Genomic DNA, 26,485 nt, shown 5'->3' with positions numbered 1-26,485 from the left:
CACAACAAACACTCTGTGAGGTGAGTGGGGCTGAGAGACTTCAGAGAAATGTGACTAGCCCAAAGTCACCCAGCAGCTGCATGTGGAGGAGTGGAGATGCAAACCCGGATTATGAGTCTACAGCTCTTAACCACTACACCACACTGGCTCTAGATAGTACACACAGACTGTTAATAATTTGGAATATCATATTAAATACATTGCCTAAAGCGGGGGGAGAAATTGCATGATTATTCATGGGTTATATCAGTGCTTTTTTGTAATCCTAAGCATTACTACTATTCAGCATACAACTACCAACATTGAGAGAAGTTACATCTGGTGAAAGGTCCAACGTTTTTCAAAACTAGGGAATGTCATTGTGATCAAGTCCCCCCCACCCCACCCCCAGTTGTTGCATCTAGGCATTGTGATTTAGTTAACATGCTTCTCAGTTTGTGTCCACATGCAGGCTTTCCCAATTTTATAATATGTGGAGTACTTCTTATTGTACATTGTGCATTTGCCTCTCAATACCTGCTCTTTTTTTGTCCCTCCATTTCATTTTCTACTCTAATGGATGTGGATATGGGGAGGATAATTAAGTTTAACCCTCAGAGTGTGTGGGTTACTCTGCTGGTTACTCCCCCAAATAGATGGACCAGAACAAGCCATATTGTGGAAACCTTCAAGCGACTGCTGTAATTTTTGCTGCACAGTCAGGGCAGATGTATTCAGCCAGTTCTGTCTTTGTGCCCCGTTTCTTTCAAGCAGCTGCAGCAAAACTACTATATCATGCTGTCATTCCACATTGTCATTCTGCATTGTCATTATCTAGTTCCCCTGATTCAAACCTTTAGTCCTTTTGCTGGGATTGTCTATCTGATGACATTTAGCTCTTAGTGATGTAATAAGAACTCTGTTGCTCAGCAATACTAATTTGTGTAAAACTACTAGCTAAATTTTCTTCTTTTCCATCTGCTTTTCATTAGTTTATTTCAAACAAGTTTTTAAAAGCAAATAAACTTAGGAGTTGCTGTTTGCAAGCTCACACATCCCCACTGTGATCCTAAGTGCTCTGCTCTGTTCTCTTTACATCTGGGTATGTACTGAGTCCCCAGCTACAAGTAAATTAATATAGTAGTTGCTTTAAGTGGCTGTTCTTGGTATTTTGAGCAGGAATGAATATGTTCAAGCTTTTTCAGGCACTGTTAATTTGTTTCATGGTCAGGTCATATATCCATAAATGTCTTTGTGCATGTGTCTTTAGTACTCCAAAACCGATGCAAGAAAGATCTGAAATGGTCCTCATTGTTAACAGGCTCTTTCATACACACTCACCAAAATACTACCATAATTTCATAAATGTCAAACTTTCATTTAAATATGAAGTGTACTCCAGAATTTTAACCTTTGTTTTCTGGGGCTTGAATTCCAAGCTCATGGATGATATCAGTTTGCTGAAGTGGTGGTTTTATTACTTCTAGTACACATTGTGCTAGTTTACTGTTCAAGTAGCACACATGAGTTATGTAATACCTTGTGACAGCTTTAGAGCATGCATATGACAACATTAATTGTGTCCCAAAAATATCCCTGCTTAACTACAAAGAGAGAGAGAGAGAAGCCTCAGAGCAATTGCTTTAGTGCCTTTTAGTGGCTTCCATTAAATTTAATGCATTGGATGCAATAAAACAAATGTCACTGGAGCAGGATGGAATGGGCAGAAAAGCCATATTGGAAACAGGATTGGCTTGTGATATACCAGGGGCAGTTTATCGTCCAAGGAGAGTTGATCCCTCCTTCCCCTGGTTTTTCAGCCATTTTATAAATGCATTTTCTAATTTAGTTATATTTCAATTACATGGAAGAATCAAGGCTTTTCAGGGCAGCAAGTATACTTTGACAATGATGTTTTCTGAGTTTATCAGACTCACTTGTATCTATGTATAGGACTTAGCTTGACAGTTTAGGAAAGATCTTCAAGTGCAATTTCTTCATAATTCAGAAGCAAAAAATATTTCTTTTTGATAACTAAAGGGGAACACACATTATAGGTTTCTGTCTGAGATAGCCAAGAGATGCCAAGGTAAATTAATTTTTTAATTACTTGATTTAAAATTAATTGAATTCAGTTACTGCAAACCATTAAATTTCCAAAATATCTGTCAGGTTTCCCTGAGTACATATGTGATGGGTGGAATTCAATGTCACGCTCCTCCAAATGTTCCATCTGTGCAAGCATTGCAGCTTGCCAGATGAAGCAAACCCCCCTCTCCTACTGCTGTGTGCTACTCTGGGGTTTCTCCCACCACTGCCCCTGAACCCCATTCAAGGTGCATGCTGAGGGAGGAGAGGGTGCACAAGCAGAAGTCCTTGCACAGGGCCTCCACTGATGGGACACATTAGGTTTACTTTGCCCATTATGATCAGCTCAATGAGAAGATTATCATTTTTGCAAATCAGGATGGAAGACATTCCTCTGATAGGGGTGACACTTGCCACCAGATGTGACATGCAGGGGCCAACCCAGTCTGTGGGTGGTCTAGGTGGTGGTTTGACTGGCTCTATATAGCAGTTTATCTTCTGACTATATGGTGTGTGTTTCCCAATTTTTTCTAAACTCTTTTTTTATCCAGTTTGGTTGAGTATGTTCCTTCCTCTCCATGTTCTCATTCTGTCTCCTGCCGTGAAACATTAATTTTCTTCTTCATTAGTTTCTTTCCAGCCCCTTTCTTCTTCCTGTTCAACCCCATTGAGTGTTTGTTCTCCTTCCTCCACCACCCACCATCCCGGTGTGGTTCCCCTGGGGTGTTTTAGTAGTGATGCTGAGGAGTCCTGTGATCCTCAGAAAGGGTCTTGGAGGGTAGTTAGCAGTGGTTCCTCCTTTTGAGATTTGTTAGTGACACAGAGCACAACAGTTCTCAGTCACCTCTTCCAAAGGTGGAAATGTTTAAAGTGGTCTTTCAGCCACACCACTCTCCTTGTTTCCTCACCAGTCCATCGTGCGCTATTTAGCCCTGCTCTCTGTGTCCAGGTTTTCCAGCACCTTTAGTTCATCAGGATTGTCTGTGTTCCATAGCCTTCTTAGCAATTGGTGTGTGGGCATCATTTGAGAACAGCAGCTTCAGGTGCATCCCACCAATAGACTGGCTTGGCAGGAGCATCATTTTGGATTTCATGCATGTCTGCAGATACTGGCTTCCCACCAGGAAACTAGCTCATTGGGGAGGCTAGGGCATTAGGTACTAGATGCGCTGTCCCAATAAACTGGCTAGGCAAGAATACATTTCCTGTGCTATAGGTGTTTAGTAGTTCACTGTCACAGGAGTGTGCTAGTCAGTAATCACACAGTTCACAGATGGAGTTAACTCTCTATTAGCAAAAACATGACCTCCACAGTCTTGGTTGTGTGTCAGGCCTAATGAGCAGATCAGCTCATTCCCAATGGTCTTCCTCCATGATAATCAGCAAGACTAAAAGTCCCCACTTCCTCACCAGGCCTTTCCCCAAGCAATCAAAGACTGCACCTACATGCAGCCAACCTCTCCTCCAAACTTTTCATATCTCTTCTGGCTCTGGGAGACAAGTGGGGAAGGGAGCTTGCTGCAGCAGGAAGGGGAGACACCTGTGACTCTTCACCAGCCTGACTCATTTCTGCCTCTTGGCCTCCTTCATCTTACTGTCCTGCTTCAACTTCTGCCTCTGATTCTGGACTTCTCTCTGCCACAGACTCTCCCAGCTCACTAAGTCCTGTTACCTCTTCAGCTTCTAACACTTCCTCTTCCCAGTATTCTCCCTTTGACCATTCATCGTTGTCCCACCACCACTCCCTGGGCTTTGAGCCTTCTCCAGCTGGTTCCTTCCACCATTCCTCTTTCTCCAGCCAGTTCATGGCAATGACTATATCCTAGGTATAGATTAAATTTGAATTTAGACGTTTGAATTTAGAAACTAAAAGTGGTAAGCTACTAATGCATCAAAGTGAACACAAGAATTTCCGCTTGCACAGTGAAACTTCCCTCCCTCTCCACCTCCTGTGCACACCCCACACCCTCCCCAAATTTAAGAAGCATGCAGGAGGAGGGGAGGGGAGGTGGGAGAACGTTCCGTTGCACAAGCAATAGTCCTTGCACTGATGCAACAATTGCCTTAGTGCTATGTTGGATTCCACCCTATATTTTTTCCTATCTATTTTTTTGTGTGTGGTTTGCTTGTTTCTACTGTACTCTAACTTCTGGCCCATACATCTTGTACAGTGGTACCTCAATTTACGAATTTAATCCGTTCCGAATGCACATACAATAGGGTGTGCTATCTTAAGTCTGCATGAGGATGCAGGCAGAAACGTTTTATGAGACAAGTCTGCTATTTTGAACAGCTTTCAAAGTGTTGTATGATGTGTCTAATTTTAGGTACTCTTTCAGAGATGGTTTTGTTTACTGTTTTGGTATATTGAAACTTGCCACGAGCCTCTGTGATAGGGTAGGTTCAATGGTAGTAAAACTGCTGCTCCCTAAGCATCAACTCAAGAGTAGCATAGCAGATTGTTAACCTATTTTCTATTTATAATCCAAATTCACTGGGTTACAGGCTAGTGCTCAGAGCACACTCATTAGTTCTATTTTTTATTATCTCTGCATTTGCTCATAGAAAAATGCCTAATAACTTCCATAATTTAATTCCATCAGTTGGAGCAGGGGGTACTTGTGGCTTTCTTAACACTGAGGCTTAAATGTGTTGGGACTTGTGAAGCTCACTGAGATTTTTGTGATGGAGGATGTTGTCAAGTTCAAAGTGATGCTGTTGATTAGCCCTGCCATTAACCATCTGCTCCAGTTGGTTAAAGTGCCACTGAAGAACAATCAAAAGAGCCTGCATTTAAAATAGATTAAATTACAACTTTTTGCATCTGATATTAAAGAAGGAGCTGTCGCTTGTTAGCTTTTGTGAGCATTTGATTATCTGTATTTTCTATCTCTCCCCCCCCCCCCAAGTTTTTAACCTTTCCTAAAACCAAGGGGACAATAAGCACTGACTGCTTTCAGGCATTGACTTCAGTAGCATGGCATGCTGGTGCTATGTAAACTGCCCTCCTGACACCGCCTGCCTGCCCATTGCTTTCCCCTGGATTATCTGCGCTGGTGACATCTATTTGGTGGCAAACTAGGTCATCTGATTTTTATTTGCTTCCTAGGAGGGGGAAGCAGATCAACCACTGTGTCTCCTGGAGCATCAGAACAAATGCTTGTGAGGCAAAAAGGTGCAGTGTCTGTAGGGAGACAACATAAAAGCAGGAGCATGAACACTGCTTTGGTGGTTGGTTTGCCTCTCACTTTCAGATGCTGCAAATTCAGTTCAAAGTGTTAGCCGGCAAAGACTGTCAGCCCCTAGGTGCCCAAAGGGATGCTTTTCATTCCACATGAAGGGAGTCCTGCATATCTCGGCTGAGATGTGTCACTGTTCTGTGTTGTATCTGTCCTGGAGAGCCAGGAGATTGAATAATGCCAGATTAATGGAGAACTAGGTGCAAAAAAGGCCACTATTTCGTTAAATTGAAATAGCTGTATTGGTCCCGTCAAGGGAAATGGTGGGTATAAATAATGTATAAATAAATAACTATATGGAGAGCAACCAATTTTTTTTGTTTAAAGAGAGCAGGGCAAGTCAGAAGGGTGGTATGCAGGTGCCAAACAAATGGACCATTGTACGGACATTCCTCTGTTCTCCTTGAGGTAGTGAGGGATAGTTTTCACCTGCTGTACCTCTTCCTGGTGAAAGGTGAATTCTGGACAGCAGGATGAGGGATGGCCCTATTTTCTTAATAGGGTACAAGATCTTTACAGAGCTTCATTTTCTTACCATGTTCTCTTCCCTGTCTTTGCTAATTAGAGGCCCATGGTACCCAGACCAAAGTAAGGAAGAAAATATGCCCTATGCCAGCCTGTCACTTTAAGAATACCCAGTTTTTCTAGCCCTTGGTTCTCCTCTGGTGGGAAGTCATGTCTTTCCTGCCAATTTCCCAGTACGCAGGCTGGGGAAAGGCTGCTAGGCTGCTGTTTCCTAGGTGCCATTGCTACCTTGCTTCATTCACCCCCTAGTTAAGAGCCACCTGTTGGGCAGAACCAACGTGGGTCAAGTGTCTTAAAAGCTGGACTGTTGCAAACAAAATTGGTTGTCCCTCAACTTCACAAATAAAATATTTTTGCTCTCGGATGTCTTTAGTTTTACACCAATAGCTTAAAAAAATGGAAGCGTGTTGGTTTCTTTTAACAGTACTTGGAATCTGAAAGTCAGCAAGATGGTCAGGTATATGGTTCTATCCCTCTTCTGACAATGGGAAGATAAGGGTCTATGTTGAATGTACCATATGATTGCCTGGCAACCATTCCTCTTGCCACCAGTAGCAGCTTCTGAGTGCTTTGCTCCAGTGAAGCAAGCAAACAATCAAAATAAAACAAAGCTGCCTCCCATAAGCAAGGCAATAGTTTATCTTCTTGACAAAGAGGCAGATGGTCTCACAGATACGTAGTTCCACCCCCCTGAAATAATTAAAGTCTCTATTCCCCCCTAAAAGGAATTTGGTATGGGACAGCAGAATCTGTCACTATATCCTCTATACCAAAAAGTTCCAGATCAAGAGGACTTCCTACAGCTGCTTAATTCTTATTCAAAGGTAGGCTCTGATACTTCATTTAACAGATGACAGAGCTACCTCCCAGCTTTTACCCTGCCCTGTTTTCTAGTTTCCCAAGTTATGCTGTTTGACTAGGATATATCCATCCCTGTATGGAAGATAAGATAAGATTACTTGCACATTCACAGCCAGTGTTGCAGACTATTCTTTTCCTTTGTCCCATCTGATTGTGTGTTTTAAAAGAAAAAGTCAGACAGGTATGGTGTTCTGAACTGCTCTGATTTTGCCTCAGAGGTCTCCTACACACTGTGGATAATGTGCCAAACGACTATCAGCTTCGCTGAAATGTTTGTCCCTTCCTAAACCTGACCTTTGTCTCTGCTCATGGGAGGAGGAACTCACACTCCTCTGCTGCCCAGCACAAAGTAACTGTTTGTGTCAATTGTCCATTACTTTCCTTTGTACCACATGGTAGTTCTTTTCTCCAGCCAATTCCTGGCCAAGAAACTGATTCAGCCTGCATTTTTACACTGCTAAGCTGTCTTGCACCTGGGTGAGGACTTCAAGCATTTAGTGATCTCCTGCATTCACAAACTGCAGAAATCACTGGGGGGAATATCTGGTACTCAGGGCTTTTAGGGGGCCCGAAAACAATGCATACATAGGACAATAAATAAGATTGGTAACATTTGCGTGCACATGAGATTTTTAAACCAATCATTAAACTGTGAATAACCTTTCACGGAAGTAGGCAAACAGTTTCAGACGTTGCAACCCCTGATAGTAAAATCTAACCTCTTCTATTGAGAGAACACCAATAGCATTAGCACAAGATGCACCTCAGAAGAGAGATCTATCATTCTGGACAACGACCATACGAGAAATACGTAAAATAACCAAGCAAGTACAGTGGTACCTCAGGTTACAGATGCTTCAGGTTACAGACTCCGCTAACCCAGAAATAACGCTTCAGGTTAAGAACTTTGCTTCAGGATAAGAACAGAAATTGTGCTCTGGCGGCGCAGCGGCAGCGGGAGGTCCCATTAGCTAAAGTGGTGCTTCAGGTTAAGAACAGTTTCAGGTTAAGAACGGACCTCCAGAATGAATTAAGTTCTTAACCTGAGGTACCACTGTATTAGAAATCACCCCAGAATTGGCCTTATTAAACATCTTCCAAGACAATAATGCCCACTTACACCACAAAGAACTCATAGCCCACCTATTTTCAGCAGCCAGAAACATCATAACCAGGTGACTATGTTTCTATTAAGTAAAATAGAAACATAGTCACCTGACCCCCCCATCTCCCCCCCCCGCCCACCTCTTTCCCCCCTTTTCTTCCTAATGTCTCAACAAATGAAACTGATTTGGAAAAAATATGAGAGAGAGACATTACACATACTTTTGTGAATCAAGAAAATATTTAATAAAAAACACAATAAAAAAGAGAGATCTATCTTTCCACAAATGGGAAAGATATCCACCAGATAAAAGGTCTTATCCTGCACTACCACCAAATGTAATTTGCAGGTGGAATCCCAAAGACTGTCTCCTCTGTAAGTTTTAATGCACAAGCAGGTCAATATTTCTTTTGCATGTGGGGTCTCAAGTTGTTTAGGACTTTTTATATTAGTATAAGCATCCAGAATCTGGCTAAGAAGAGAATGACAATTCTTTTTGACCCCATAAAATTACCCACTATCTAGTTTCAGTGCCAACATAGAAAAGAGGATTGAATCTTTAGCTGGGCAGACAGCTGTCCCATAGAAGAAGAGTCGGGGGGAAATCTTTTTTTCTTCTTTTTTTAGCTCTCAGCCTTTTCTGACCCACGCTCAAGGTATCATGAGTTTTGGTGCAGAGGAGGCAGTTTGACATGACGTGGGTTTTATTTTATCAGCATGAAACAACTCTCTTGCTGCTTCTCTGTCACAATTGCTGCAGTTACTTTTTCAGGAGGTTATACAGGAATATAAAGTAGGTCATGCTGTGCCCTGTGGATTCCGTGCAATCCCAAATATGGAAACCTGCCTGTACAGTCTATAAGTGGGACATTCTAGAAAGTTCTGGAAGATTAGAGGTGCCACCACTCTCTTCTTTACCCAGGTATTTTGGTGTTATTTACACCAAAGTGGTGTGGAACCAACACCTTTCGGCTCAGTTTCTTTATGACCACATAGTGAGCAGCAGCAGAGAGGGATCTCTCATCATTTGGTAGTTCTGTAAGTTGTTCCCATTCTCTTCCCCACCTCCAACTCTGTATGGATAGGGTATTGCTAAACCAAATGTGTCATGACTTCTTCCAACCCTTCCAAATTCTCTAAATTGGCCTGTCATTGTCATTGCCTAGTTTGTCAACATTGTGAAGGCATCAGCCTTGTAGAGCTTCTTGAATTCTTCATCAACACTGCCTTTGGAATCTTTAGGCTCAGAAGCCTTTGGCTACTTAGTGCCATTACTGTATTTCATCACCTAAGCAGTTGTGGACTAAGCCTTGTGCCAGTGCCCCCTTTGTATCAGCATGTTAAGAAGCTTCATACAAGATCTCTTTCTAATACTGTGTACTTGTTGCATCATCATTCTCTCAAGCCTTTGACTGTGGCCAAACACTAAACAGTTCAACATTGCCTACAGCAGTGAACTTTTTAAACCTAACCTAATGGGCTGAAGAAGTTACTCTTGGCTATCGTTTAAAATGGTTGAGAAGGAGAGAAGTGAGAAACATCCTTTCCCCTCCCCTCTGAGGTCAGAAGACAGAAGCGACAGACCAGACATATGCTTCATTCCAGAAATTGTTTTCCTCTGTACTTCACAAAAGGAAAAGAAGGCAAAGAACCACGATCTCTCCTCTTTTCTCCTGGCCCCTTCCTGTTCACTGAGGAAGAGGTGTGAATTCTCATTGCATTTTTCATCTTTCAAGTTGGGAGGGGGGCAGGGGAACAGGCATGATGCCAGCACACTTCTTCCCCATCCACCAGGATTGGGGGTTGCCTCTAGCATTTCAGCCATGAAGAGGCAAAAGCAATCATAGACTCCCTACATGTTGAAGCCAGTCTTCCAAAGATAGTTGTGGAATCTTCGAAAACACCAAGCTATGCTGATGTCTGTCCAGCACGACTTCAGAGGTGCCATTCACAGTGACAACACCTGTAATTCTCAACTGTCTGGGCATTTAGAGTGGATTAACATGAACATTGTTGTGAGCACTTCATTCTTCTAAGCCTGTCCCTTTCCCACCTGGACTGTCTCTGACTAGTGCTGCTCTGCTGTTGAAGTCAGTTAATAAAATTGTTGACTGGATTGATTCTGAATTGCACTCTGTATTACTAAAAGAAATTAAATGCTAGATGAAGACATCACTGCTCGGATGCCTTAGAATTCAGGACTTTGTTAGGCTAAAATACTGGGTTTTGTATAGAAACAATAATTTAGAAGAGGAAGTCTCCTGCATGTCAACTTCCCAAATCATATATTCACAGCAATATTAATACTTGTGTCACACCTTAAAAATAAGTAATGATATACACAGCTTTTCCTTTATGGGCATTATCTCGGTAGGCAAAGTTACCAGAGGGTGGTATTTGGCTACTACATGCAGTCAATACAAGGATTTCTGCTTTCACACTAGGACTTCCTTCCCCTTCTTTCCCTTGTGCCTGTTCTGTGCCCTCCCCATAACTACTCCAGAGGGCTGTAGCTAGGAGGTGGGCCCCCACCAGGGGTGCAGGCAATGGGGGAAGCACAAAATCAGCTAAAAATATGTCCAGTAATATAAATATTGAGTATTGCCTCATAATAAATGGTTTTTAATAGAGGGTGAATTGAATGGGTGAAAGGGGGGGTTGTAGGAGAAGCAGAAAGAAGAGCTAATTTGTCTGTGGCTAGGGGGCGCAATCTGGACTGTTCTGCCAGGGGCGCAAGATCACCTAGCCACGGCTCTGCAAGCAGGGGGAGATGAGGGAGAGAATGTTCCATTGGTCAAGCAGAAATCTTTGTGCTGATGGAGCTTTCATCTTAGCACTATGTTGAATACAATCTAGACATGATTCTGCTGAGAAGGGATAATGGGGCAAGTCCATTAGGAGCAGGGAACCAAGCAATAGGAAAATAAAGACAAGAAAATAATAAAGAAAACTATTTGACTTGGGGCAAATGAGCGATTTTAAAACAGGAAAAAGCAGCTAACATATTAATCCCTGCTGTGCAGCCTCTGTTCTTTTTGCAAATGATTTCTGAATGTCATCTAATCCTTCTAAAACTTAGGAAATACAGCTTGTCTCTGTACGCAATGCTATGTAATCAGAGGAAATTAACCAGATGAAGTGAAGGGAGCTAACTAAATTGATAAATCGTTGACGGTAAGGAGTTGTGTATGTACTGTATCTAATTGCATTTTGTAAATTAATGCCCAACATGTTCCTGAAGGGTTGGTGTGCTGAACGTATATGCAAAAATATGCTAAAATACCCCAAGTGAGGCTTTGAAATCTGCCTGTTCATAGTTCATTGTGCACATCACCTTCAGTTGCTCTGGACAGCTTCTAACAGGGACTTTTTGCAGCCCTTGAATTTATGCAATGGAAATTCACAATGGAATATGAACAAACCTCAGAGTCACAGAACAAATCAAATCTCATTTCTCCGAGTGTGGAGGGTGGGCTTTTTGTTCTGTCCCTTTGCCTTTCCAGCAACTTTTAAATTGTACTGTTTTCACACCACCAGGTCAGATCCACCTTTCCTTTTAATGATCAGTTCTTAGTGCTTGGCCACTTCCCTGAACCTTAAAAAAAATAAAATAATCTGAGCTAATGGCTTCTCAGATGCCTGGTGCCTTGCTATAGCTCTGTCACTTTAATTCCGGCATGAGAATTGTTAGGCAGAAAGAAGGATGGCCTTCTCGGGAAATAGGAAGCTGCTTTATATTGAATCAGCCCATTGAGCTCATGTATTCTCTGCACCAATGATGGTTATCCTGTGGCCCTCAAGATTTTGCAGGGCTACAATTCCAGTAATCCCTGAGCCATGCTCGCTGGGGCTGATGGGATTTAGAGGGCCAGAGGTTTCCCAACCCTTGTTTGCACCAATTGATAGTAGTTCTCCAGGAAAGGGAGTCCTTCCCACCCCTTTCTGGAGACACCAGGAATTGAAACTGGAAGAACAGGTTCTGCATACTAAGGAGACACTGTACTACTGAGCTTTGAGCATTCTTTAGGCTCACATGTAATACAGTTGGTTGGCAGTACAGGCTAGAATTCCTAAATGTTTTCTATGAAATGCTTCTTTCACTGATAAGAAAATCTTAAATGATTTGAATGCGCCACTTTTCTTTTCTTATTTCATTTAGGCCAGGGGTGGTGGGCAACCTCTGGCCTTCCAGATGTTGGTCTGCAGCTTCCATCAATTCCAGCCAGAGGTTCCCCATGGATGTACAATACAGGATGTAAATAAGGTTACTCAGGGCTGTAAATACTGTAACATCAGCATATTGGGCTGCAGTCTGGAGAACTGCACAATTCCCCTCTCTATTTTTTAAGGCAGATACTTGGACACCAAGACTGGCACTATAAAAGAGGATTGCTCTCATTTTTATTGTATACTTGGAATCCTATTGATTCTCTGCCTCTTTGTAGAGAGGAGGACAGTTTTCTTATACCTTTGAGAGACTGATGTAACCACTTTCCAAAATCTTAAACAGAATGGCTACTTGATCCATCCAGCATTTCTTTAGTTGCCCCTACAGAGTCCACACCCAAGCCTTAGCAGATATGATTTGGCTTGTTGGATTTGTGCACTACTTGGTGGGGGATATTGAAGAAGTGGATTTTGGGGTGTTAGCTGTAAATTCTTAGTGTAATAGTTATGCATAGTACTAGTCTCTCCTGCCTTAACCATTGCTTGAGAACTTTTTTTGTTGGCAGTGCTTTTTACACCCTTGAAAAACCTGACTGGCACTTTCTCCCCTTATCTTCTGAGTTGTACTTACTAAAGGTTGCAATGATGAGACTATCGATAGCATATATGTTTGCTCATGGCCATGAAGGGTTATCTTTTCCAGAGCCTACCTCACTATCAGGGCTTACAGTTCTACTCATTCCCTCATCCTTGATGGGGAACCATATGCTTAGATGAGAGGTTTTCAACCTTTTTGAGTCCACGGCGCCCTTGACCAACTACATTCATTCTGCAGCACCCCTGTGTGCCTCAGGAGCCCAGTTACCGGTATGTCACCCCTTGCCTGCAGAACTGGCACCCTCTCACCCTTTCTCGAACACGCTCACTTGTGGAGTGTTCCCTCAGCCTCCTCTCCTCTCACCTCTCATTGGGAGTCCTCTGAGCTGCCCCTCCCCCACCCTCTAAGAGATGTGCTTCCTCACATTACCCCACAGAGATCTGGGACTTGTCTGTCCATTCCCAACAGTAGGTCTGCAGCTCCCAAGTCTCTAAAAGCTTTTTGATTGCACTGTAGGGACAAAGGTTAATACTGGCTCTTTGTTTTGTAAAGGTCATTTCTTCCACAAGAAATCTATCAGGCTTCTATGTGTGTGCCCAGCACAGAGAAGTCAGCTGCCTTGCCTTGACCTGCAGCATCCTCTAAGGGTGGAGTTTGGCAGATGTTTTGCATTGGCAGTGGTATCATAAAGGGTACAGCAACGAATTGCTCCCCTGATTAAATCTACGGGTGCACTTTAGGGAATTGGGATTGAATTACTGGAGCTGGAACTTGTTCAAAATCCTGAGGATAATCCTTGCTGTGATTAACAACAAAAATAAACCAACTGTTGGTTCTTTTCTGCTTCAGACATTAACTCCCTGGGTTGTACCTGTGCACCTACTCCCCTCACCCTGTGCATTGCATAAAAGAGGGGAGTGGTAACTATTATGGATTCTGTACGCAAGATTATCTGCATTTTGCTGTGGAAGTGGGGGAAGATAAATTCAGTTAAATAAAAAGGAAAAGTGTACTGCCTTTTTAATTAAACAAGGCATCTCAATATATAACATGTACCTTTTTCAGTTTTACTCTATGGAAGCTTACAATTTTTAAAGCAACTGGAATAGGTTCAGTTGGAGGTGATATCCTCTGATGTGAGAGCTATCTCACCCTTCCCTGCACCAGTGCCAGTGATCCTTCCTTCCTTCTGATCACCATTGCCTGTTTGAGCTTTGCCTTCCCGCTTCCTAACTGCAGTTTGCATCTGTTGAAGATGCCCCATGATGTTATTGTGCCCCCTTTTTGTCAGTTGTAATCCTTACAAGCAATTTATCTTGGTGCCCAGCCTCAGTGACCTGTTACACAAATCATGGTAGTAGTACTCGTGATCCAGAACTAACCTTACTATGGGTTATAACACTAATTTTGCCGTAGCAACTGTTGAAGAAAGGACTGGTGCTGCTTTGGAATGATAGGGAATAAAGAAACAAAAGTATTTGTTTAAAAGAACAATAATTTTTGAGAATGGGGGGTGGTGGTGGTTTGAGAGAAGTGCTAATGTGCCTGGATTGAATAAGCAAAAGGAGTGCAAGCAGCATAAATGGTATTTTCCCATGTGAATTGTAGCCACGTGATTCTCATTGACTTGAATGGGTGTCATGCTGCTAAAACACTTTTAAATTCAGCCCATTTAATGGCCAGGCTGGGAGTCAGCAGGAAATTACTGCCGTTGCTAATACATGCTTGCATCTTTGCAAAATCTGAGAGTAAATCTTGGTGGAGGAACTGTGGGTTTTTGTACTCTCCTCTCCACCTCCAACCACATCATCCTTCCTCTTCACTGAAACTCTGCCCAAGTCAGACTGTGGTCCCTGCCCACTCTACAGTCTTGAACAGTGCACAGCACAGGGCCTGATCTAGTTGGTAACTTTGAACTACTGCTAGACCATTTTGCTGTGTGCTCATGAGGATCTGAGCTGTGTGGAGAAGTGATTTGCTAGCCTCTTGGAGTATTGCAAGAATAATGTGGTCTACTGTGCGGTGAAGCAATTGAAATATGATTTTCTCCCCAGATTTCCAGCTGTGTTGGCCTTGGGGTCCTGGCTGTGTCATGACTCCAGAGTCTAGCAGCAAACCGGGCTCTGAGTCTGCTGCTGGAGATTGGAAGACCACTGAGGCTGACTGACAGGAGCACCCAGAACAATCTCTCACACCACCAGGATCTATAGGACCAGAGCCAAGACCCTAATGGGAGCCTCTCACAATAGCAGCCTCTCACAATAGCAGCACAGGGAGGAAAATAGGCAGGAGGCTATGGAACAGAGGAAGAGTGCCTGTCTTCCAGGCAGAGGATTGGCCCTTTAAAATCTAAAGTTATCCACAAAGGCAAGGTGCCTGGAAAGGTAGTCTGGGTAGCAGAGACTAAAAAAGGCTCAGTCTTCTCTCAACCTTTGTTGAATGAGTAAGTTGCTTGCTCAGAGCTATCCATGGTTCTGCAGCTCCTGCCTTGCCTTACATCTGACTGGAAGAGGACACACTGCATCCCTTTTTGGAGGATGGTGAGCCTGAGTCCTAATGTCTGTATCCAAAATCACTACAATATGGTGTTGGTCACATTTATGATTTGGTTAGGAACATTCCCATGAAAGAAGATGGAAAATAAGAAGTGTCAACAAGATTCTGGTCTTCCAATAAGTTATTAGCTCTTCAGTCAAAGATGAGAATGCCTGTTCCTTGCATTCCACCCCACCCACCCATTTCTATTAATGCTATGTATCCTTTGGTTGCAAGATCCAGTTTGTTCAAAAATGTAAGAAATACTGCCCGAAAACTAACGTGTTGTTCCTCTCCACTAAAGGAACAAATAGGACAGTTTTGCTCTAATTCTGTTTCTGATAATTCTCCCAAGGTGTTACTCTTTTCCATCAGAGAGGAGGGATCATGAAGAAAAGGACAATATTGTTCTAATTCTGTCAGTGCCATTTACATGCCTTTTAGGGGTATATTCTTGTTAGCCTCAGAATTTCATGTAATAGAATGCTACCCAAATTCACTTATCATGGTGTGTTGCTCCACTCTCTGGTGAGTATGAGCCCCAATTCCCTCTCTAGCTCTGAGCTTGGGAGAAGGGCAGAGGTTTGCCTCTGCTATCAAGTTATTCTTTGGAGGCACTTGCAGCACAACCCAAAATTCAGGATGATGTCAGACAAGCTCTTGCCCCTGCTTCAGCGAGGAGTATAGTTGATGGTGAGCAGCTGTGTATCACCTTCATTTGAAAGAAACTGGAAATGGACACGAAATCTTAAGAACATAAGGAGCATTTGTTGGATCAGGCCAATGGCCCATCAAGTCCAGCATCCAATCAACACATTTCCCAACCAGATGCTGGTTGGGAAATCAGCAAATAGGAACCGAGCACAAAAGCACTTGCCTCTCTTGTGGTTTCCAGGAATTGATATTCAGAAGCGTACTGCTTCCAACCATGGAGGCAGAGCATAGCCATCATGACTAGTAGCCATTGACAGCTTTCTTCTCAATGATAATCCTATTTTAAAGTCATCCATGTTAATGGCCAACTGTTCTACGGCACAGTCATTTAGGGAATCTAGACATTTTACTTTTTGTCAGAAGTGGAACACATATGCAGCCATTCTATGTGAGGATACTTGAAGCCACCCATTACTACAACAAACTTCCCATGATACGCTTTTATCGGTCATCATAAATTCTTTGTTGCATTGAAAATGCAAACTAGGCCAAGGTGGCAGTACAATTTTGTTTTGAACAATTTTGAAGATGGCAAATGATTGGTTTATTTTGAAAAGTATCCCCTTGGTTAACGCAAATCATTGACTTTGGCTACTGAGGGATGTTTTTAAAAGCTATGAATACGTAATTCATATGTGTTCCTTCCAGCTGAACTAATGAATGTATACAGTAAACAATAGAGAGCACAACTAAAGTAAAAAGAGCCAAATTTGTCTGGGAAGAGAATGTCTTGCCAGGTTCAGTTGTGTATCCTCTTTAAAGGGCTCCAACTACTTTACTGTTGCCGGAATAGTGTACACACACACACACACACACACACACAGAGAGAGAGAGAACTAAGACCATTTTTAACAGCATACTTGCTAGGTATGCCTGAGAAGCTGGACTCCAGGACTGTAACCTGTCTTCCCCAAATACCATGTATTCTCCTCCTCCTCCTCCTCCCTCCCCCCGACCCCCAGTTTGGTCCTACTTCTACTCATTTGTAATTTCTGCTAGTTGAGTTTAGTATCCACAGTACATTATCTGAAGAACTTTGAATGTAGTGAGACTCAACTGATAGCTCCATCTGCTTGAACTAACATACGACAATGACTTGATTCTGTGGTTAGTCGTATGGATAACTGCTGATAGTCTGAAACAGCACTGCTGTAAAAACCTTTCAATTTGGATCATGAACCACAGCCTGCTTAGCCATTCTGTCTACAGCTCGGCATATTTGTCTGTGGAAAAGTGGTCTCCTGCTTCAAATTCTGGCATTGTGTGTTCTATGCCTCTACAATAAAACGGAGCAGGGCACTTTGATTGATCAGGTGCTAACTATGTAACTATTGTGGATGCTGGTTTTAGTCCAGGGCTACTGCTTTAAATTTCTATTCCGCCTTTCCACACAATAGTGTTCAACAACAAATGAGATACAATGCAAAATAAAATAATTGCACAAAACACACAACAGTTTATAGAACAAGTAAAAAACAGATCAATGAAACAGTGGCTATTTAACCAAAGGCGGGCAGCAGATGAAACAGATCAGCAGAACTGGCCAAAAGCCTGTCTAATTAGAAAGGTGTTCACTTGTCAGATGATCACTAGAGAAATAAGGCTTCCTAAGAAGGGAGTTCCAGGGCCTGTGCAGCCACTAAAAAGGGCCCTTTTCAAGTTCCACCAAATGAATGGTGGCAGGACAGAGAGAGGAGCCTCTTCTATAGATCTTAAAACCCAGGCACGTTTGTATGGGAGAAAGTGGTCCTTAGGGTCACCTCAACCAAAGCTGTTTAAGGCATTGTTGAGCATCACCAGCACTTTGAATTGCGCTTGGAAATAGACTCATGGCCAGTGAAGATGTTGTATGAAGAAAGTCACATACTCCCTATAACCAGCCCCAGTTAGCATCTTGGCTGCATGATTCTGAACCAGCTGAAGTTTCTAAGCACTCTACAAAGGCAATCCTACACAGAGTGAAAATACAGTAGTTCAGATGAAATGTAACCAAGGCATGTGTCATATGGCCAGATCGGAAATTTCTAGGGATGGACACTGTTTGTATACTAGCCATAGCTGTGAAGGGCCATTCATGTAATGGTTCTAATGTGCATGTTTCTTAATAAATACTTTAAACGAAACTAGATTCAGATACATTCACTACCTCTTCATTTGCTGAGATAACATGCTTGTTAATGTGTTGAGTGCTCTAAGGAACACTAGGCTGGATTGAAAAGAAGTTGAGGGAGGGATTAAAAAAAATAGAAACCATGGAAACTTGGACAAGGCTTCTCATGGTCAGGAGTAGTGTTTATGCACAATTCCCTTCCCTTGTCATTTGTGCAGTTATATATTACCTTTTACCTTGCTTTCTTTTTTTTGTAAATAATTACTCTGAGTGAGCAATTGGGATTTTGGTGGAATTGAGCTGAACACTGTTAATGGATCTCAGATGAATATTGTGAGTGGTCCAGTCACAGACTGTCTAGAAATCTAGAAACGGTTACAAAATATGCTGAGTGTTTTGTTTTTATTTAACATCTAATTATTTAGTTACATACTTTGTCTTTGCTGCTTCTAGGAATTAATTCCAGCAGAGACTTCAGCTGCATCAGCAAATTCTTAAGATGCTGTCTGCAGACAGATACAATTTTTCAGCTTTTTCTGTATTAATTAGAACACTTCTAAAATTTGTCAATTATCTGTTGTTTTATGTACAGATGCAGTCACTGCTTTCCAGTTAAAGTGATAAGTCTTTCAGTTACGGGAAGAAATTATATTAGCAGCTAATAGTTTCCAGAGACATGCTTTGGGATAATGGATTGGCATGTTAAGTGTAGGACCATTTTTGTGACATACAGTGCTTAATTAACTTTATTTGTTTTGGAAGAATGCAAAGGAAATAGATGTTTAAATCAAACTCATTGGGCTGATCTGTCCCATCTAGCTGTATTCTGGAAGGTAAACACTGCAAGTCTAGCAGTTCATTATATTTTGCTTTGAAATGGCTTTGGTTAGGATGGTCTTCTCCAACCTGGTGTGTGGCAGATGTATTTTGGAATATAACTTCCATCAGTTTTCTGTTACGGGGATAGTATAGGTTGCCACTTTCAAAAGAAACTAAGGCAATTGCATCTTGGGCCTATCTTCTTCTCAGCTGTTTCTGAAATAACCTCATGACAGATATGACTGCGAGTTCGTATGACCTCCTTTGTTTTGCCCAAATTAGGAGGGGGGAGGGAGAAGCAAAATAGGGGCACTAATTGCACAACCTTCCTTGTTTCCAAAGTAGCTATTAAAATCTTAACACTTTTTGATTTCCCATATATGCAGTTCCACAGTCCCCAGAGCTACAATTATTTCCTTGCCGTGGGGCATTTATTTTTTCTTGTTACTAAACCTGTAAGAGGGGTCATGGAGTGAAGGCATATTCAGTGATAACATGGTGAAAGATAGGTATGTATTGTTGAAGATTAGACCTGTTTGAAAATGGTTACAAGTTCCTTCTTAAAGCGAGAATCTGATGGGTCCCCTAATCATAAGGAACATCATTTTCAAATGTTTCAACAAATGGGCTATCTTTACATGTGCACAAGAAATGTGACTCATGAAAGAGCATTTAGACTATAGCCCCCACCCCAAGTACCCTTGATGTGTGCATAGCAAAACCTGTGATGTTTTATATAGAAGTGTTCCCGATATGCTGGATATAATAATCTGAATTTTTTTAGTGCCACTTACCCAAATCAGGCACATTCATAGCACACACACGCCCCAAACAACATCCATCTGTCTCGATAGACAATGGAAGAGTGTGCCATTAGGGGTAAGTCAAATTGTTGGAGAGTTACAGCACCTGCTGTAGCTGTAGAAACCAATATGAGAGAGACAAGTTTTGATGCAGCTGGGGCAGATGAAGGTGTCTGCTTCTGCTGATGCACGTGTACCATGGTGTTTCTTCTCTCTCTGGTCCTCCCAGCGGTCATTTCTCCTCGTTACTGCTGACTGTCTCCAGACACTGCAGTTTTAATGTTGCCAGCCTTCATATCATGTTTGCAGACATCTGTATCACACAGGGTTGATCTGCCAACAGGCCTGGAGCTTGGAACCAGCTCCTTGGGGATCCTGCCATCTTCCATTCTGTGTCCAAGACCAAGCCAGTGTAGATGTCACTGAGACAGAAGTGTGAACATGCTGAGAATGTTGGCTTGGAAGAGCACATCTTTGTTTGAAACTCTGTCCTGCCATGTGATGTTTATAACAGGAAAGCCAATACTGATTAATCAGGAAATGTATTCTAACATTATAAAATATAATGTCTCTCAGTAATTCAGTAGGATTTTATTCCATCAGAAACAGCCTTTTTGCACCTCTGTGTTTACTTGATAGTTCAAGAAGTTAATTCAAGTATCATACTGGTGATGTGTTTTGGATGCTGCCTCTGCCTTCCATATTAATAGGATACCAATGTGGCTGGGATAGATGTTTTGGTTTTTTTTAAACTCACTGTCCAAGAGGTCTGGTACCTGTCTCAGATCAGCATCTCTGACTGTAGTTCCAGAAACAACCACATACCACAACATGGCTGAATTGCAATAGTTACCTGATCTTCTTATTTGCAAAACTGTATTTGACCATACAAGCACAAGAGCTTAAATTCTCACAAGTTGCTTAATAAGATTCATGGACAAAAATCTATCTTTTGGAATGATTGGGAAATAATTCATTTTTGCAGAGAACATCATGGGCTCTTGGTTCATGAGAACAACATGTCTAAATCTTTAACAGTAGTGAGGATTTCCACCAACCAAGTGGACAAAACCAGCCTGTTCCTAAAAATTCTTGGATTGACACCCTTCATTTGCTACATAGCAACTGTAATGTGATGCTCACTTAGACAGCCTGCTGTATTGCAAATTGTCACTTGCAACTCAAGTGTTGTTCCTACTTACTGAGGTGCAGAGAAATCGGTAATGTGCAAGGGATTGACCTCACTATACCACCCACATCTTGCATCCCTAAGATACGGCAGGCAGTAGCAGGGTAGTAGCTGCTACTTCTGGGGGGGAAACAAGCTGCAGAGAAATCTGGAGCAGGGTATACCTGAATGAAGAACAAAGCAGATTTATCAAAGGAGCCAGCTCTGTTCCTGCTGTGAGTGGCCTCAGCCTAGATCTTCAAATTACATAAATTCTAAACTGCATCTGTCGCTTGTGGAAAGAGAAGACGGTTCAGGCAAAACCACTACAAATGCCAGGCTTCTAATGACAAAGAGGGTATAAATAATGGTCCTCAACAGAGTGTAAGAATGGGGAACAGAGATTTGTGGAAGAGCTGCTCCCTGCGATGTTTTTGGCTTAAAAACCATTGCAGTTATTCCTCTGCCTGCTCAACCTCTCTTTTCGCAACACTCCTAACAGGTATTCTTGTGTGCCATCTCTGCCCACAAATTGAGGCTTACACATCTTCAGAAAGTGAGGTGATCTGTTTAAAAGCTGTGCCAATCCAACAGGGACAATTAATGGGTTGTTATTTTTTTCCTGAGAGGCTTGGAATACAGACACCTGTTTGCTGCTGGAGTTGTTGTTATTACTTATATTTGTTAGTTGATTTACACAAAAGAAAGTCTCAAAGCAACTTAACAAGATAACAGACCACAGATAAAACAATTAAAACCAGAACATTGAAAACAATGAAACCCAAAATACTTAAAACATTTATCCAGTAATGTATTACTAAGGGCAAGTCATACCCACCCCGCTAAAGGTGACCATCACCACAGGGGCCAATGATTAGCAATGGCCTGAGTAATAATGATGGCACCAGGTGCATTTCCCTGGGGAGAACATTTCACTACTGAGAATGCCCATAAGCAACAGAACTTCATGTGCAGCAGTAGGAGGCTGATGTGACTTTTGTGTTGCACAACAGCAAGAAAGCCCACCCAAAAATGATGCCAGAGACTTCAGGTCAATGCCCAGGAATAGGCAACCATTTAAATATGGAAGGAAAGTAATTGATAATAAACTTAATATGCCTATTTTTTAATTTTAAAAAAAACCCAGTGTTGAGAACTTGTGTGTGCAAACCCTTGCATTTTCACTGTCTCTTCAGGCATTTAAAAATAAGATCATGGTAACTTTTTCAATGTGTCATGGTAAGAAGAAGCTATACAGGTGAGAACCTTGTACACACTGCATTGAAGCACACATTAAGAAGACAGCTCTGTTCAGAGCCTCCTTCTCTTTCAAGTACACTTCACCTTCTTTCTGTGGTTAATTGCAGATGACTTGAATCTGTACAGTTGGCAAGAGGACAGAGTTCTGATTCATGGTGTTGTGGTGATAGCTCTCTATTTAACTGTCTGGCAGAGGGTATATTATTCTATTATGCTCAGTTCCTAGTGGCTAGTTGTATTTGGGAGTGAATTATTCTTCCTCCTGGGTCTGATCTCTGTGCTTGAGGTCTACGCTTTCAAACACTTATTATTCCCATCGCAACCTCAGCACATATGCAAGAAAATGGCCAATTGAATCTGTAGATAGCTGTTACTGCTGGCGATTTTTTCACTGCCAGTAAACCTGACAAACAGAATCAAGGAAGGAGCCTGTTTTCAGAGGAGGCAGCCTGTTCTAGCAACAGCAGGATTGCTGACAAAACTATTCAGAAGTGACCTTGCAGCACAGCAACATTTATTCATTCCACTGCACCGCCCCATTCTCTGTTGTGTAGTGCATAGATTGCACCTGTGGAGAGCATCTTTGAGGTGCTAGGCAGCACATTTGTATAGATCTACTTGGCAGAGCTCCTCCAAGTTTGGCAGATTCCTCTTCCATCCTCATTTCCCATTAAGGCAGTAGGATTCCTGTACCCTCACTGCTGAATGCTGCAGATTGAACGATTTTCAACAAGCTGATTCTTCTTTCTCATTGTGTATTTCTGGTGCAGGTTTTGGAAGTGGTGCGCTCCAACTACGACACCCTCACCCTAAAGTTGCAGGATGGGCTGGACCAATATGAACGTTACTCGGAGCAACACAAAGAAGCTGCTTTCTTTAAAGAACTGGTGAGTTTCAGCTCTTGAGTAGGAGCCTCAAAGTGTTGGCCCATGGTCTACTTTGCAGAGCAGCCACAGCACAGCCAGAACGTCCCTTTTATCATCCAGAAATGTGACTGGTGCAGGTGGCAAACTAGTGTACTTTTCATTAGGTCACTTTGAACAGGATGCTGGCGAGACATGATTAGGGAAAGGTTTTACCTCCATTCATCTCAGGGTTTCTTGCACTCTTTTTCTGCCTGTTTCTGAAGGAGAGAGCCAGAGAAATCTCATGCTGATTGAACCTGCCAACAGCTCATCAGATGAGCATGTTCCAATAGTTCCATTGACAGAACATGAATAAGGATGGTTTTTCATTTGAATTTCCCAAGAGGGAAATTGCCAAACACAGAAGCTTGAATATTGTTCAGAAACAGCCATGGTTGTCCTGATCTGTGCATTCGTACAAGCAGGTGGCATATTACCCTTCCCTTGTACCATGTTCTCTGCTACTTTTTGTGCATCAGCTGTGTGTGCTGCCTAAGTACTCCCCCCTTTCTTCCAGGAATTGTTGCTGCTCAGTATGCCCTGCTGTTCACTAACTTTACATTTCCCTTGATTAAAATGCAGATTTGCTTTTTCCAATTTTCTGAGATTATACTTTTTCCAGAGTCCATCCTCCTAAATGCTAGTAGTTTAGATTCAGTTTCACTGAGTATAGCTAACACAATTGCCAGCGGTCTTCCTTCCTCCAGTTTTTCTATCAGAAATGTTCAAATGGACTCTCTTCCCAGTTGAATGAAGACAAGGAAGCTTTCGTCATTGATTCTTCATCTGATGATTGAACAAATGCAACCAGTTTAATCCTAATTTCTCTAGAGACTTCTTGAGCCTCTTACAAGCCAATCTCTGAGAACTACAATAAATGTTTTGTGTATTCCCTGAGTTTGCTATCAAAGCAGAAGGGAAGAATCCAATTGACCTGGTTTGGTTGTATGTTGACAAAATCCCATTATTTACCAGTTAAGATCTGCTGCTCTATTTAATAGTAAGGAGGTACATACTCTGAACCATGTTCAACATTAAATTATGGAAATGTCCCAGATCTGCACTGTTTATTTTGATTGCTGTGTTCTGAATTTTTATGCAGAATTATGTACATTTTAGCTATGACTACAATAGAAGGTGATCTAGATGGAAACAGAAAAGGTTCAACAGGTTTCTTCCCTGAGCCAATCACGTTGCAACAAAAGCTGGCCTATCAGGGGGTACTGGTCTGTGTAAGTGGTATCTGAAATGACTGTTCTCTCTCACACAGGTTCGATCCATCAGCATCAATGTCCGGCGAAATCTGGCCTTCAACACTCTCAGCCAGGAGACCTTGCTTAAAGAATTCTCAACAATCTCCTGAAGCGGAGTTACCATCCTGCTTCCTGGCCAGTCCTGGCATCACTGAGTCCCTTTCCCCAGCATTGGCTGTAGCTCCTGATTGTGGGGTGGTCTATCCCTAGTGCTTGTGTGGTTTTCCCCAGGAATCATCAAGGGAAGAACTGGACTTGTCCCACATTCCTGAGCACAGAGAACTGGTGATATTGACTACACTGTTGAGAGTTGGGAGTGAGGAAGAGGAATCTGTAGTTACTGCTTTTTCTCACTTTTCTCTGTGCAGGGATAAGAGTTTTTTTCCCAAGTGAGCAAAATTAGAGCAAAACTATTCTTGGGAGAGCTCATCCTTCTGATTCTCTGCAACCTGTCTGATGATGGACAGATGCCGAGGAAGAGAAAGTAGTGCAGGCCATGGGAACTAAGTCCTTTATAATAAGGGGCAGATTGACTGAACTTCTGTCTATAAGTTATCTGCTTGACTTGGGTGCTTTGCATCTGTTGCCCATGTGTATTGCCAGCCCCATCTCAAAGTGGTGTGGAAGTCTCTGCCCTTCACTCTTGAGTTAGGGCCTCCTGACTGAATGGTGCTTGCAAGAGATTCTCTTCAAGACGTTTCCCAGTGTCCTGCCTAAAACACTTGGTCTCTGGAGTTCCTGAACTATGAGGTTACTCTATGAGCTCACCTCTGCTATTCCTACTGCCCTATTCTAAGACTCTGGGGATTGAGGATATGAATATATGCCGTTGATTCCCCGCCCCCACCCCCACCCCATAGGACCAATAAAAGAGAGTGCCCTCTGCTTTTATTGCTAATACAGTTGTTGTGTATCAGAGGGAACCCATTTTTTCCTGTTTCCAGTAGGTTAACTAAGCTTTTACATTAGGTTCTTCAGCATCTCTCCACTGGCCTGATACTCCTCGATCCCCACGGTGCTGATATGGTGACCAAGTGCTCCTATCCACATTTTCAGTGTCTAGTCCATTCAACACGTACACTGCCTATGCCAAATTTCACGTTGACTGAAGCAGGAACTGCTTAGCTCACCTTCCCTTCCTCTGTCAAAGTCTACCTTCTCTGTGCTCCAATAAAGTGCTTCATTGCATAGGTAGAAGTAGGAAATTAATTAGTTGGGAGTATCTCACAGCATTTTAGGGGAAAAGAAGCCTGGGATGGGGCAAATCAGTGTTCTACATCTCTGGCATTCTGTTCTATACTCTGTCCACCAATGGCTGCAACTGCAGATTACAGGACATGTTTGTGCGGCCAACTGCCCCATCAATTTTTGTTATCCTTTTTCTAGAAATATAGGACTCTGCTCTGTTGGGAAGCCAGAAGTTGGACATACCTTTGGTACTGTACTCAGACTGGAAATCTCAATCAGATGAGCTCTAAAATTTAGAGTCTGGATTCTTAATTAAAATGTTGGGAGGATTTGGCACAGTATCTGTTGCAGGGGGTTGTCTCCTACCTGCATATTATCTTCAGGTTGCAGAACCATGTCCAATGGATGCAAACAGGATTCAGCAAGCAGGTGTACAGGCACCCTTACTGGGCTCTTTCCTGGTGTGTGTTGGTTATTATTCAGAACAGACTGCCATCTTGTGTGATTCCTCTGTTATTTTTGGACTCCGATGAGAAAATCCCTTCCCCAGTACATTGATGGATCTCAGCCATGCTTAGCAGTGGACTTTGAGGCCAGAATTTCAAGGAATAATTCTTTCCCCCCCCCCAGAAGAAACACTATGAACACCTTTTTGCTGAAATAGCACCTGTAAGATGATGTATATAGAATTTGGCAGTAAGGGGCCAGGGAGGGGTGTGGCGCCTCTGATCACTCTGTTGTGTGCAGTGTATCTTTTTGTGCTTTTTTGGGGAGAGGTAATAAATTATTACTACTCTTAACATTTTCTTGGTGCTAATGTTGTGCTTGCCGCTGTACCAAATACACAAAACGACATAGTCCTTGCTTCAGAGCACTTGCCATCTTAAGTGAAGTATTTAGGATGGGATGTGCAAGGTGGAGAGAAGTTGGGTTTGAAAATCTGAAAATTGCAAGCTTAATTCTTTGAGTCCTTTTCAGTTTGTTACCTGCAAGCATTTTCTTTGTCAAACTAGTGCAGGGGTTACCAACATAAGAGCACATTTGACTTCTGCGGCACTCACCGGGTCCCCTCCCCAGCTGAAATTGGGTTTGAGAGATTTATTACTTTGCAGCCAATAGAAGAGTTTGTGACTGACTGAGTGGGTGGGTGGCAACTCCTGCTCAAGAG

General features: G+C 42.4%; 1 protein-coding gene across 1 annotated transcript in view; it reads left to right on the top strand.

The window, feature by feature from the left end:
- The window catches only part of ARMH3 (armadillo like helical domain containing 3), a 118,622-nt gene extending 92,505 nt beyond the window's left edge, over positions 1-26,117 (top strand). Inside the window, 2 exon segments of the mRNA XM_033149858.1 lie at positions 22,742-22,858; positions 24,147-26,117. Coding sequence (XP_033005749.1) covers positions 22,742-22,858; positions 24,147-24,239 — 210 coding nt within the window. The 3' untranslated portion in view covers positions 24,240-26,117.
- Positions 26,118-26,485: the final 368 nt, after the last annotated feature.

The sequence above is a fragment of the Lacerta agilis genome, chromosome 5 (assembly GCF_009819535.1).
Source record: "Lacerta agilis isolate rLacAgi1 chromosome 5, rLacAgi1.pri, whole genome shotgun sequence".
Taxonomy (NCBI): Eukaryota; Metazoa; Chordata; class Lepidosauria; order Squamata; family Lacertidae; genus Lacerta; species Lacerta agilis.
This window is presented reverse-complemented; position numbering and strand designations above follow the sequence as displayed.